At 41.2% G+C, this 14,818-nt stretch overlaps 1 protein-coding gene across 1 annotated transcript; it reads left to right on the forward strand.

The window, feature by feature from the left end:
• The first annotated feature begins 292 nt into the window (after positions 1-292).
• lonrf4 (LON peptidase N-terminal domain and ring finger 4) lies at positions 293-13,535 on the forward strand. The gene is made up of 12 exons (XM_086308053.1): positions 293-1,134; positions 2,604-2,722; positions 4,236-4,358; positions 5,399-5,587; positions 5,801-5,918; positions 6,148-6,229; positions 6,420-6,534; positions 7,803-7,924; positions 8,039-8,197; positions 9,091-9,253; positions 9,338-9,487; positions 10,713-13,535. Exons 1-12 carry the CDS (start codon positions 837-839, stop codon positions 10,860-10,862), a joined length of 1,788 nt encoding a protein of 595 aa, XP_086164179.1. The 5' UTR covers positions 293-836; the 3' UTR covers positions 10,863-13,535.
• Positions 13,536-14,818: the final 1,283 nt, after the last annotated feature.

Here is a 14,818-nt window from a genome sequence, read left to right on the forward strand (position 1 = left end):
CCTTTCACCGCACCCCCTCGGAAGTTATTACCCTTAGCTGGAATTCCCTGCTTTGAGGCAAGGTAGTTTCCATAATTTTCTCCACCCTTGGATTTATCATATCCACCATTTTTCCCCTACTCACGCTATACCATCAACTCGTGCCCTGGGGTAGTTTAAATGTACAGATGAAAATAATAGGAAGCGTAGTCGAAGGAATTATGTTATGAAACTCGGCATCGTTGGGTTTCACAACAGGGTGGAAAGCCATTCACTTCACCCAATCGGGTTGCTTGCTGCTGCGTCACGTGATCTTTATTTATGTAATGCAATGGTGTTACACAGTCACCCAGCTTCGTGGCCGCGGAGAAGTAGGCTACAGGGGTTAATAGCGGACTCGGATTACTAAAGAGAAATAACATTAATGTGCGGATTTACCGACCTCGATCGTGCGGCGTGTTTGGATTTTTGGAGCGTCGAGGAAACCGGCGCATTGGACTGGGAGCCGAGAGTCTTTTTTGAAAAGGGAACATGGCATTTGTCCCAATACAAAGACTAAGTTAGGGCTGAAAACGAACAATGTCACTGAATGTTTTGAACACGAAAAGAAAATTTGCCAGGTGAGCGTATGAGGACTCAGTTTTGCAGCCAGACGGAAAGCGGTCTGGTTTAGGCTGATGTGTGACACTATTATTAGTGCATCGCCAGCTGCCAGCATGTAATTTAAAGGGTCCTTGCAGTAACAATACCGCCAAACCGTCTATCTGCAGTGCTTTGACGAACAAAGCGACAGTTCTTCCCGTGGGACACTGTACTAGTGACATAACCAGTAAAAAAAAAAAAAAAAAAAAAATACAATGGAAATGCTGGAGTGCCCCCTTTGCCTCTGTCTGATGTGCGAGCCGGTGACCGTGTCGTGCGGCCACACGTTCTGCCGGAGGTGCGTCGGGGGCTACCTGCCTTCCAAATGTCCGCTGTGCAAAGAGAGGCTAAAACAAAAGGAGGTGAAAAACACGAGGAACAACGTCTTGCTCATCGGCGTCGTGGAAAAGTGCTGGCCCGAAGAGAAGGGGATGAAGTGCCAAATTCAGGAGAAACTCAAAGCCACCGAGTTCGCGGAAGCGTTACGCTTAGCGAACGAGGGGCTGAACTTAGGTAAGTGACACACGTGAGAGGTCTTGACAAGTGCAGGCACACATAAGTGTGCGTGTGTGTTTTCTTTCTTTCTTTTTAAGTGTTTGTTTGATTTATAAATACTATTATTATTTTCCGTGGAATCAAATTACTTTTTTCCTCCTTTTCTTCCACTTTTACGCACTGCACATACTCTTTGCTGGTGTCCAGTGATGGTGCAGCCCCCCTAAAAGCCAAGTACCCGGGTTATTAAGAAGGTTAATAGAGAATGCAAAATGATCAAACATATTAAACCATTTGATTGAAACAACAAAGTAATTTGTGATTTGTGCTGAATAAGCAAGATGCAGTGGAAGAAACATCTGTCTCATTCAGCTGTATTACGCAGTTAAGCATTATGACATAAGGTGAGATGTCGATTGGATAAACGTATCTGGCACAGACTCGGTCGGTGTGTGTGCTTCTTTTATGCACCTCTGCAGGAGGAGGGGAATTTAAAGATGTTTTGTAATATTTTAAAAACTAAACAACTGCAGCCTTGCAAGCTGTTATCTGTGCAACTGCTTACCTTCGGCGTCTTTTGCATGTGCGGTTGATTTTTTTTTCTTTTTATTTTCTTTTTTGGTTCATGCAGCCACAAGGAAGTAAAAGGGTCTGCTCCTGCCTTAGATGTGTCGATCAAGTCAGCAGGCGCCCAGGGGATCATGAGAGTGTTTGTGCTATGGGGAATCAGTTGAATTAACCTTCATGTTCGCCTCCTCTGCCAATCCAGTTAAATACTTCTACCTACCTTGCTCCAGCATTGCGGGCTCTTGTGTAACGAGCTCCCTGCAGATTTGTGAACTAGTTTTTTCCCCTTCTTCTTCTTTGTCTTTTCTTTTGATGATTTCTCATGGCACCTGTTCACTTTCACTTGTTGTTTCAGAGGATCATTACCAAGAACTGACTTTGTGTTTGCAAATGCTTATGTGCATAACCTTGCAGGTTCTTTTGTAATGACTAGTCAAGCAGCTTTAGGTAACAATGTCACCAGGAACCTAGAATGCACACTAGTGTGTCAGCTGAAGCTAGAAAGTCTTGAATGGACTGGAATAGGAGATGACTGTGCACATATGTGAAGCAGAAGGTGCAGATGCTGTCGGCGCCAGGGGGGTGGAGGGGCTCGATCAAATATTAATTATCTTTATATAGCGTGCCCATGTGTGTGTTATGTCAGTGATTGAGGAGTGGCATTTAATTGCATTTTTTTGTTTTATATGGTCAGTAGTGGTGCCAAAAGCAATTATTTCCTTAAGACGGCGCATCATAAGTTCTTGGATCGATTTCCTCCATGCTCCAGAAAGCAGAATTACTTGTTATGTGGGCCTGTTACTACCTGATGCGTGTTTCCTCATTTGAATGTTTGGATTGTTTTAATTTTGGCCACTTCTCCTCAAAAGCTCCACACACCATCATCCCTCACCTATCTCACCTTTTCTCACTTCCTCTAGTCCCAGACGACCAGAGTTTGAAGGTGTTCAGGGCCGAAGCGAACTTGGGCCTGAGGCGTTTCTCCGACGCTCTGACGGACCTCGACTACCTCTGCTGCCTTCGCCCCAGCTGGACGGAGGTGAGAACGGAGCGGAGCCAGCCAGACGCAGTGTGCCTTTGCTGTCTGTGTGGTTCTTTTGTCCGGACAACAAAAGCTGATCTGTTGTAGGGAACATTAACAGTGCCACATTTATAGCATTTCACTGCACTCTGGTGTGGGAAAGCCGAATCTGAACCTGCACACCCTCCCACTGTCGGCTTGGTTTTGTAACATGCATGCTACGGCACAACCGTAACTGCAGGAAGAAGGTGTTACCTCATTTCATAATTTGCCTTACCATGTCGACCTGATACATTTGAAGCAATTCCCCTGCTTTTATTGATGTTATGTCATTCACAATGTTATGCAAACAGCTACTTATGTCATAATGTCATTTAATCACTCCATGCCAGTGGGTGACTCACTGCTAATGCAGAAAAACATACTGTACAGAGTCCATTATTGCATTGTTTCTGTTTTTATATCTAAATTTAGACAAAGCGGAGGTTATTGTACTCGGCCCTAGAAATCCTAGGAACATGGTTTCTAACAAGATGCTTACTCTGGGTGGCATCACCTTTGGCCTTTAGTAGCACCATGAGGAACCTTGGAATTGTTTATGACCAGGATATGTCCTTCAGCACACATACTAAACAAGGACTGTCTTCATTCATTTGCACGATATCTCTAAAATTAGAAACATCCTATCTCACCTCTGCTGAAAAACTAGTTCATGCATTTATTACTTCTAGGCTGCACTATTCATTATTAGTATCAGGTTGTTCTAAAAATTCCCTGAAAAGTTTTCAGTTGATTCAAAATTCTGAGTACTGACGGGGACTAGAAAGAGAGCATATTTCTCCCATATTAGGTTCTTTTCATTGCATCAATGTTAATTCATAATTAAATATAATTAATTAAATCCTTCTCCTCACTTACAAAACGTTGAATAATTAGGTCCCATCTTATCTTAACGACCTCCTAGTACCATATCAACCCATTAGAGCTCTTTGCTCTCAGACTGCTGGCTTTCTTGTACTTCCTAGGATTACTGGGAGGTAGAGCCTTCAGCTTTTAGACCCATCTTCTGTAGAACCAGCTCCCAGTTTGGATTTGAGAGACATACATGGTCTCTGCTTTTCACATTAGGCATAGAACTTTCCTTTTTGATAAAGCATATAGTTAGGGCTGGATCAGCTGACCCTGAACGCTCCCTTAGTTAAACTGTAATAGGCCTAAGCTGGTGCTTGTCTTATTGCTGGCGTTTCTTTCTAATATTAGGGTCGTTACCTTACAATAGAAAGCACCTTGTCATTGTGATAGTTATATTTATATAGTTAAAACTGAATTGAACTGAATATCCAGAGATGTTATTTTACAGGAAATGTTCCGTAACACCATCATTTTACAGTTTGACTGACTCTGCCTCTAGTGCAGAAAAAAAAATCTGTAATTCTGCAACATACTTCATGTAGAGTTTTTGTTTAAATGCTCTGGAGGTCTTTGCTTAAACAGACACCAATGTGCTGATTGCATCATTCTGTTTGTGCAGGGCTCCTTTCATAAAGGGAATGTACTGTTGGAAATGGGTCAGCAGAAAGAAGCCCTCATCCACTTCCACCGTTGCCTAAAACTTCAAGCTGATTTTGTTCCCGCAAAGAGCCAGATTAAGAAGGTCTGTTAAACCTCCCAAGAACTCATCAGTGAGAAATGTAATGTAATTCAAGTTGAAGAGCACATGCGATTCCTTATGTATAACAGGATGTAGCACAGACATAGACACTGCTAAATGAAAGGCTGGAGTCATAGAAGGTTAAAGCAGCACCTGCAATAGCATTCTGCGCAGAGTTGCGCAAATCATTTAAAGAACAGGTGATCTTAAGAGATGTTTTAGGATCTGACCTGAATTTTTGATATGTGTGAATGTATGATTTTTTTTTTTAATTATAGGTCACACCATGGGTCATATGTTCAGAAGGCAAACATACCTCTAATAACAGATGCAATCAGTTATTAGAGAGCTAATTTTAAAGTTTGAACTTCCAAATCAGTTTAGATTTAGTTTGTTTCTCTCTCTGTGTGTGTGTGTGTGTGTGTGTGTGTGTGTGTGTGTGTGTGTGTGTTTTTAAATCAAACAACTGAATGAATGAATGAATAGATAAATAAATAAATAAATAAATATAAATATACATGATATCACTGTATAATATAACCCATGATTACAGGCATAATTCCCTTGTAATTAAATGGAACTTTAATATTTTTTATTTGAAATTACAATATGGTTGTATTTACCTACAAATACTTAAAGTTATGCACGATAGAATAAATTTGTAGTCATTTTTTTACAAGAAAAAAAGAAATAATTATATTGTAAATACATGTTAAGCTGGGCATCATTTCATAGAAACTTTGTGAAATGTAAGGAATATGGCACTTGTACGGGCTGTATTATGGTGCAGGTGAAGTACTTAAATTTACTTAAAGAGTTATTATTTCTTTGAAAAAAAGCCTTTTTACCCCTTTATTCTAGTGTACCTACCATAAAATATTAAAATTAATACTTAAAATTAATGTTCACACCCCCATTTTAGCTTTATTTGCATTACTTCACTTAGGTTTTAGTGCAAGAAGACTGAACTAACTTCACTGTGATGACAGTGAGGTATCATGGCACATTTTCTTTTTATATTGATTTTATTCTTACAATGGCAGATCCTGGAGGCAGAGGGAGTGGAAGTGCCAGAGGAGATGCCCTGCATTTTGCAGGCAGTGTCCGAGTACCTGAAAGAGCCCTGTCCCATCACAACCCTCGGCAGCTCGCAGGGGCCGGTTCATGCTGAAGGCTTCAAACATCCTCATGGAGATAAGGGAGAAGGAAAAGGGAGGAGAGATACACATCAGGTAAACATTTCATATGTAGTTAGAAAATGAGTTTTAAAGATTAAGAAAAACAGGAAAAAAAAAAAACATGAGGCGTGTCAGAATTTGCAAATAGATGGCCGTAGTCCTGGAATTTCCTCTGTTTTAAGGTCCTCCCATGAGGTGAGTGTGGGGAAGCTTATGCACTTAAAAATAAATCTTAACAGATAAAACCTAATATCTGCTTTCTCCAAGGTGAAGCATGACACGGGTACTGAATGCTGCCTCAGCCTCTGCCAAGCGGTTTCCTTCCTCCCCGCTGCTGATGAGGATGAAGAGATGATGACGAGGAAAGAAGACTTGCACGGCAAGTGTAAGTCAATATATCGGTGCTCGCATTCATTATGATTTGACTCTCATCTTTAACATCGGCGTACCCAGTAGGAGTCATTTTTGTCTTTTGCAACTGCAAACAGCTTTCTCCACCCCCGCCACCCAGCAGATGGTTTGAAACTACACGATGATCGGGACTTGTTTTCCGAAAGGTCAAACTCACTGCAAACGTTTCAAGGGAATCTGTTTTTGTGTCTTTTCTCTTTCAGTCTTAGGTGAAAGTTATCACGAGAGAGAGAACGGCATGGTTATTCTCACCGTGTCAGACTTTGAGTGCCCTCTCTGCATTAGGTGAGTGTGTTGGACTGCTCGCTGCAATCAATAATGCACCGCTGTTTGTAACGGGGTCATATATCTGGCTGGTCTCGCTTTCCTTGCTTTGTCTGGTTAGTGTTTAGCACACATGCCAGCACTCACCAGATTTAACAGCTAAATCATACATAGCATAAACAGCCTAATGTGTTATGTCTGTCCTCTAAAGGTTATTTTTTGAGCCAGTCACAACTCCTTGTGGGCACACATTCTGCAAAAACTGCATCGAGAGGAGCCTAGACCACAACCTCCGCTGTCCACTCTGCAAACAGCCGCTGCAAGAGGTAACTAGACTGAGTGCATTTAAACCCAATGGGAAGAAGGCCAAACAGCTCCACTTTAAATAAAAAAGTACTTTTTTTTATTATATAAGCTTTGTTAATGCTACCACATTGCGGTCTTCAGGCGCCAGATTTAGCTCAGGCACTCTGACATGAATCTTTTCAATGCTCTACTTTTGTGACAATGTGTGCAAAGATACTGGGCCTCATTTTCTAATAGAAATGTTACTAAGCACACTCAAAATCAATGTTGGATTTATGTTGGCCAATTTAATTCTTAATACTGTCTGTGTGTCAGTCAATCTGAATCATTTTAAACCAGTGGGCTCTGGCTTGCTACCTGCAATCTGCAACATACAACATGCTATCACACTCTTTTATCCCCATTTCACTGTTTATAAGGAAACACATTTAAATCTGTACCATTCAAACAAAGGAAAGAGAAGGTCTGGCTGAAGACACTGAAACAATAGTATCTGAAGAGGAAGGAAGAAAAGGCACACTTTCCAAAGTTTTTCCACAGGGGTGATCATGCTTTAAAAGTGGGCTGAAATAAATAGCAGCTTTGCTGAATATATTTTAACCTAATAAAGCTAACTGTGGCTGAAGAAAAAAAGGAACGTTTTAGCATAAAAAATACTAACAGACCATAAGAATAAGACACTTAGAGGATATGGTGCAGCTGGTCTGTTAGCCCAAGATGAAAAACTTCAGGGAATTTTTGAACAACACTCATATCAGTCGCTATATGCGGGACTACAGAGGAATAACACTGAAACTGAAGACATCCAGCACGGATTCAAGTTGATTTTAGTAAATGGGATGATGGGATGATACCTATAGGACATGTAAAATAGCCAAAATGAAGTAATCACACAGTTATATCAGCACAGTTATATTTTTCGACAGTAGCTGTATATACAGCTGAGACAAGACTTTAAAAATGTACTATATTTAAAAAAAAAATCAATATTTTAAGGGTGGCTTCAGTAGAAATTACTTGTGCTGCTAATTTGCGTATTTGCATATTATATGCATACTTGCACCACTGCATTTCATGCTTCCATTGCTGGACTACTGCCACTGGAGTATCCGTAATCAAACACAGACAAATCAGTCACAGACAAATGTATATCTATGAGCACCCTGACACTCACATTAATGATGGAGCACAACAGTGCAAAGTATAATTTTGTTTAATGGTTGCAGGGTTTTTTTTTTTGTTTATTTTTTGCAGTACTGTAGTATCTTTTCTTTCTTCTCATTTCCAGTACTTCAGAAACAGGAAGTACAACCCCACAGTTCTGCTCCAGGACATCATGACCCGACTTTTTGCCCCCCAGTTGGCTGAGAGGAAACAGGTCCACGATGCTGAGATGGCTGAACTGTCAAAGTAGGCGCTTCACCGACACAGTCTACACCTAATTATTGTCGCGACTTTAATAGATTGTTTTGTCACAAAATAGCCCGTTGTCCTTACAGTTGTGGTCTTTTCTCTTTCTTCTAGTCTCACTAAGGACATCCCTATATTTATCTGCACCGTGGCCTACCCTGGAGTGCCCTGTCCACTGCATGTGTTTGAGCCTCGCTATCGGCTGATGATGCGCCGCTGCATGGAAACCGGCACCAAGAAGTTTGGCATGTGCAGCTACGAGCATGGCAGAGGGTATGCAACAGAATCTTCTACCTATTTCCACACGTAGCATACTGTACATCAAATTATGATGATGATGTTGGGTTGAGAACAGTGGCCTATATGATTGCATGTGTATAGAAATTTAAAATAACTTTCTCTAGGCTGTCTGTGTGTGTAGAGAGATTTTGGGTTTGACATTTTCCCGACTGTGAAGCTCACAACAGGCTAGGTGGAACCTGATGGGAATGTCAGCAGGGCACCGCAAGTAGACAGCGCAGGGGCAAAGTTTAAATCACTGATCTGTGACCCTGAGGGGATGGGAAAATAACAACATGGTCACAGGTTTGCCATGAGATCTGCTGTGCATTTTCATCTGCTTCTGAATAGCGTGCCTTTAAAGATCACACTACAACCTCCAGGGCTGAAAAATAAAGCCAGCACAGACTGGAAAAAAAAATCTGTAGTTCCTTGAGTGGCCACTGGACTCTTGGCCCCAAAAAGCAAGTCAGTATCCAGAGACCATAGACACTAATGTTGAGGCTCTAAAATGTGGTCCAGAAACTAATCTAATCTAACTAATCTCATCCATCTGATATGTGTATATATACAGTCTGTGCTGGGTATACCATGTTCTTGTAGGGAGACAGCAGTCATGGTGGGACTTTGATGACCTTAATCATTTTTAAGTTATCCTCATCTTTGTGTCACAGGTTGACATGGTTTCCAGTTACGTTCTTGTGTTCCTTCAAGCTAATAATGCCTTGAAAACGCACAGAACAAAACTAGTTTATATTCATTACTATCGCAAAATAAGCTTTACTCCAACCCCCTCATATTCTTCCTGCATAATTTTCTAATTATTGCATTAAGATGTATTTTAATATGTTGAACCTAAAGACTGCTTTTTATCTCTTGTGCGTCAGATTCGCAGACTATGGCTGTATGCTGGAGATTCTCGATCTGGAGCTCTTGCCTGATGGACGTTCTTATGTGGAAACAATTGGTGGGAGCAGATTCAAGGTACTGAAAAGAGGCCAAAGGGATGGTTACCACACCGCTGATATAGAGTACCTAGAGGACATCAAGGTGAGGGTTTCTGAGATTACAAACAGCAGCATTTCTCTCTCTGTCTCTCTCTTTGTGATTGTTAATATCGTTGCGTCCTCTTAGGTTGATGGCAGTGAGTTGGAGCTTCTGCAGCGTCTGCACGACAGCGTGTACCAGCAGGCCCAGGACTGGTACCAGCGACTCGGCAGCCGCATCCGCGAACAGATCAACAGACAGTATGGTGCTATGCCGGATAAGGAGGACAACATTCAGGTTTGTGCTTTAAGTGTGACGTTTGCTCTGATAACCTTTGTAAAACTCATTTCCCTCACTCTGCTCAGTAGCCACTGCTTTTACCCTTTTAAATGTCAAATAGTGACCAGTGTTATCATGAGTGCAAAAAAAATCTAAAAGATTAATTTTTTTTCTTAAGTATTCTGATCGATGTTTTCATGCGTCGTATTAGTATGTAATAGTAATGTTTAAGTTATAATAGCAATAGCAAAAACACTGAGGTTTTGCCTCAGCACGTCATTGACCAGTGAGATTATGTAATTGCAGCTACGTCCAAATTTTATATTCAGATGTTGGTTTTGAGTAGTGTTTCTTTAAAGAATGGCTTTTCTTTTATCTTTCAGTCTCTTTAAATGATTTTGTGGTAGTGGAACAGAGAATTATCCAGAGTATTATTCAGTTACACTTAGGTTTGGGCGATTGGACGAATATATCGATCGTTTTTACAAGGGCGATTTATTCATTTATTTGCCAGTGGGTACGTTTGCTAATAATGATGCAGCTAATAGAAAAGTCAACAGAAAAAAAAAGTAATAGCGTTGTTTTAACAGCACCTTGTTTCATCTGCGAGCAAATGCACCCTCCTCAGAGTGCGCCCAAATGCTTGTTGATGGAGCTGCAGAAGCTGGTGATAGCCTAGCCTAGCATACTCAGCCGGATGGCGGACACGTACAAGTCGTGTTTGAGTACTTTGCTCGTACTATACGTCTGCACAAGTCACACACCGCTTTGGTTACATCCTTAGGTTTACCCTTTTTCGTCCCAAATGGGCTGTCAGCGTTAACGCGCCGTCATCACGACTAACATGATTAACAATTAACCCATCTGGAGCACAGACTGACTCAAAATCCCTGAAATGTCTGGATTTCGGGCAGTTTGTCCAAAGTTTGTTCATTCTGCGCTCCAAATGAGTTAATTGTGATGACCGCATTAACGCCGACAGCCCTAATTTTTTGGGGAAATTAGTTCGTTCATGTTTGGACTTCTGAGTTGTAGACGCGCAAATCCGTCTGTGCCTGATTACATTGCTGCGCCTGTCAAAAAGTCTGCACAGGCGTGAATGTATCGCCCATCCTCAATTATTGGATTGACGATTGTCGGTTGGTTGAGAGAATTTAAGTTTTCATTACCATCACAGGGTTATTGGACTGGTTTGGCACTTAATGTATTTTCATGATTACAGAGGCTAAACTTTCTCTTTTAGGCTTCGCCTAATGGTCCAGGATGGTGCTGGTGGCTGCTGTCTGTCCTCCAGCTGGACCCCGCCTATCAGACCACCGTCCTGTCCCTGAACTCTCTCAAAGATCGCCTGGGACACCTCCGCCTTGTCCTTGAGTACTTCTCTCAGAGCTAAACCCTCCAGCACAGTGGTACTGAGACCACGGCTAACTGACACCAATATTATGCACAGCACATTTAAAAAAGAAGTGAAATCAAACAAATGCACACACAACACATTTTGAGTTTCAGGGTTGGGTTTGTAACTATCCTGTATCGTTTCTATGGACTGTGCTCGAGTCACAACTGAAAGCCAGATCACCTGGCTGCTAGCTAAAAGCTTGTGATTTTTATCACACAATCCAGTTGGTCAGAGTCAGGTTTTTGCTCTTTTGAGTGCTTTATATATTTCTTACACCAGAATATTCTTCTGCGCACACACACTGTACATGCTGTACCAGTGAGAACTACAGGGTTGACCAAAGATTGATCATGAATTGTGGGGAAATCGATAACATTGCAGAAAACTAACACTGGGTGTCACTGTTTTACTCCAGTTGTTACATTTAGAAAATCATGCAATAGCATCAGCCCAACTGTTAAACGTGCATATATGATCTACTTCAGCTGCACTTGTTGCATTCAGAAGGAAGAGAGCTGAAATAAGCATAAACAGCAATCGGCACTTAATTTGTAGAGATATTTTTGCAAGACTATGAACCTCCAGAGGGTGAAAGTTCATGTGCCAAAATATTTTTTGGGGAAAATTCACAGTGATTGTCTTGTGCTGCACAACACTATTTGTAATGCCTGCATGTTAACTGCATCTACGCTATTGACTATGACTAAGTTTGTACTATTAAAGAATATTCTAAGATCCCTATTTAGCACTGGCAAATAATCCAGTAATTTATACTATCACATGGCAGCAACTTGAGTATCACTTTTTAAAGAGTAAAAGCTGCTGTTTTTTTTCTTTTTCAGTGAAATGATGGCATTGAGATAGCAGCAGGTTTGCATTATGCTACAAACCTGCGATTATGCATGCTGATGGTCAAGTAGCAGCACAGCACTGCATGTACGTGTGTCAGGTGTAAAATAACAAGTCACTCTTGACACAAGCCATTTTTTTTCCACTTCTTTCTTTTTTCTTTTCTTTTTTTTTTTTTTTTTCAAAAGTAGATATGGTGTGTTGTCTGCACTGATAACAGTTACTGTAAAGTTTGAGTCTGTGTAGGTGGTGACACCTAACTCTGGCCCATCTACCACCAAAGTCGTGGTGCCTTTGAGTGCCTGGGCTGACCCACCAGGAGACCTGCAAGTCTTAGTTTTTACATGGCGTTGATGATGAACTGGGTGATCTTTTGTGGATATAGTGCTACATTCCGTGGAATGTTGAAGCTGTAAAGTAACATAGAACTAATTTACTAAACACTATAGGCTTAACTGGGTGATTTTAAAAAAGAAAAATTGATACATGTGCCATTGATATTTCTATATTAATTGCTTTATATAAATAGCTGGCCAACTTGTCACTGTGTTTATGTCTGTCTATATCATGGATGCTGAAGCTAGCCTTGATTCCTTTTATGCCTTTTGTATGGTGGGCAGCAAACTTTTTTTTTTTTTTTTAACATTTCTTGGCCAACATATCACTTTAAATAATAAGAATTAGACCAGCAACACACTTAACAGATACAGTTTGTATGACAGCGAGTCAACACCCCGCTACAGAGACCGCTTAGATATAGCTTACGCTCAAAAGAAAAATTTCACATGCACGGTTGAGAGATTTGAGGTAATCTGAAGATGAGGGTAGAATCAGAGATGACAATGAATGTGCTACAAAAATAAAACACGAAAGTCAGTTTCCTGCTTCCAGACAATAAAGCTAACTCAAATCAGAAAAGGGATTTAATTCCATGTCCACAGAGGCGATTTTTTTCACCTCTCTGACTCAATTTCTAAGACAAATACTTTTGCACAGTAAAATCATTTTGGTGGGGCTTTGTTTTCTGATGCTCACCTACAGTCCCTCACACCTCTTGCATGTTTCCGTTTGTCAGTGTTATTGTTTGAAGAGATTTCCATGAATAGAATAATGATCTGTGTCGATCATAGTCAGCTATGTCACGTTAGTTTACCCTGCGCCGCTGTGAGATTACAATTCACAATGCTTTTGTTTTTTTTACAGAACAACTCATCCCAGTCTAACTCTTTGTCATCTTAGTGTTTAGCTGGTGTCCATTCATTGTGTAGGTTCAAACGTCTGCTAATGCATGCCCCCCCCCTTTACACCCTGGCAGCTGTTCATTGACATCGGTGCTACCGGACTGTCAAAAAAATGCCCACGAGCACAGTTAAACCAGTTTTCACTGAATCCACACCGTCTCCGATGCTGAACACGAGGCATAATCAGCGACCTGTTCTTGGCAGCGATTGCCCATGAGAATGAGCCGCACAGTTGTCTGCTCAGGAAAAAATAAAAAGGCTGTGAAAAGCACCATGGCGACTTGTTCCTGCTATGTGCTGCAGATCTTACAGGAAACGTTGGCCGCTGTGGTTGGACGGTCAGTGGTCTGTGGGCTGCGTGTGAACTGAAGACATGCCTGTTTTAGTACCACTCTGTCAGCAATGGGTGCATGCAAATCTGCCGAAAGCGAGAACAATGTGCGCCAGATGACGGATTTGCTTTTAAATCCCCCCACCCTTCAAGCCAAGAGCAGCGAATGATCTTGATCTGAATATTTCTTACCTGCTTGCCCACCCCACCCCCTCCCTCCCAGATTGAACTTTTTAAATGTTGTTATAAATAAAAAAAATTCTCACATTCTGCGTAATCTTCCTTTAATTTTGTGTCTGAGTGATTTGAATGTCACGCTGCCAGTTTTTCTGGCTACATTTCACGCCAAATGGGAGAGCCAGGGTCTATTACAATTCACAGCATGACAGAAACCGACACATAGGAAGAATTGATGGGAGCGAAACATGCCTCACATACTGATAATAACACACTTTGGCAGGGAAACTGTTATAATTACTGAGAGAACTGTGAAGTGCTGCAGCTGCGGCAGTGAGAAAGGATGGACTCCTTTCTCACTGCCTCTTGTGGATAGAAATTTAAATTAGAAGAGGTTGAATGGGTATTCCCTGTGAATATCCAATTGGAAGCTATTTCTAGATTAACTACACCAGCTCTAAAGAAATTGCAGGGGTTATGATGACTCACAACCTTCAGGCATTTCTTTTATTAATGGTGCATAATTCAAAGTTGGTTATTTTTAATCCAACCCAGACCTTATGTGTTAAATTGGAGGAAGTGACTGCAGCAGCACAATCAAAAATATGTTAATACATGTTTTTGTTGTTGTTGTTTTACATAAACTCTAAACCTGCAATAGCCTACATATACGTAATGAATCAAGGTTCCACCAGGGGGCAGTCTATACCCGCTAAAGACTAAGGCATGGCACTTCATAAACGAGGAAGGCTTCACAAGACTGTTATTATATTTTATTTTTCTCATTATAATCTCAGTCCCAAACTGATCACGTCCACGAAAATAGGGTCAGCGTGAGATTCTCCAATACAGAGGCATTAATACAAGAAGATGAATGTAGATGTCTTTGAACAATAATAAGGGGGAAAAAAGCATCTGTGCAGCAGAAGTGAGGTATATTTCCTGCCGACGTCCTCTGCATAGGAAACAGACAGATAAAAAGAGGTTTCACTGGCTTCAGTGAGGTTCTGTAATGCAGCTCAGCGTCGACATCAAAGCCCATTACATTTGAAGAATGCCACAGCTTTTCTCTACTAAATTGATCCATCGGCTTGCGCTGACTCCCCGCTTGTGTATGACTGAGTAAGGATGACAGGCGTTTTGTAGGAGTTATCGCAAAGGGGAGAACTCGCTGTGACTCTGTGCGTGCTAGTATTTCTGCTGTTAAGAGAACCAACATTTCTTGACGGGGAAAAGAGAATCCCCTGGATATTTTGGTTAAATTATAATATATAAAAGTTGGAATTTTCTGTTAGGTAAGGGTCTCGGTGCAAGGCGACAGATAGAGGTAAAGTTAAGGCCCCGAGAAACAA

Source organism: Aulonocara sp. 'chitande type north' Nkhata Bay, linkage group LG2 (assembly GCF_057382095.1).
Source record: "Aulonocara sp. 'chitande type north' Nkhata Bay isolate Kocher_YH1m ecotype deep benthic linkage group LG2, A_spYH_male_GT1.1, whole genome shotgun sequence".
NCBI lineage: Eukaryota > Metazoa > Chordata > Actinopteri > Cichliformes > Cichlidae > Aulonocara > Aulonocara sp. 'chitande type north' Nkhata Bay.

Coding starts and splice junctions, on each gene's coding strand:
- lonrf4 (XM_086308053.1), top strand. CDS start 837: ATGGAAATGCTGGAGTGCCCCCTTTGCCTCTGTCTGATGTGCGAGCCG. Junction 6,230..6,419: donor GAGTGCCCTCTCTGCATTAG/GTGAGTGTGTTG, acceptor TGTCCTCTAAAG/GTTATTTTTTGAGCCAGTCA. Junction 6,535..7,802: donor GCAAACAGCCGCTGCAAGAG/GTAACTAGACTG, acceptor TCTCATTTCCAG/TACTTCAGAAACAGGAAGTA.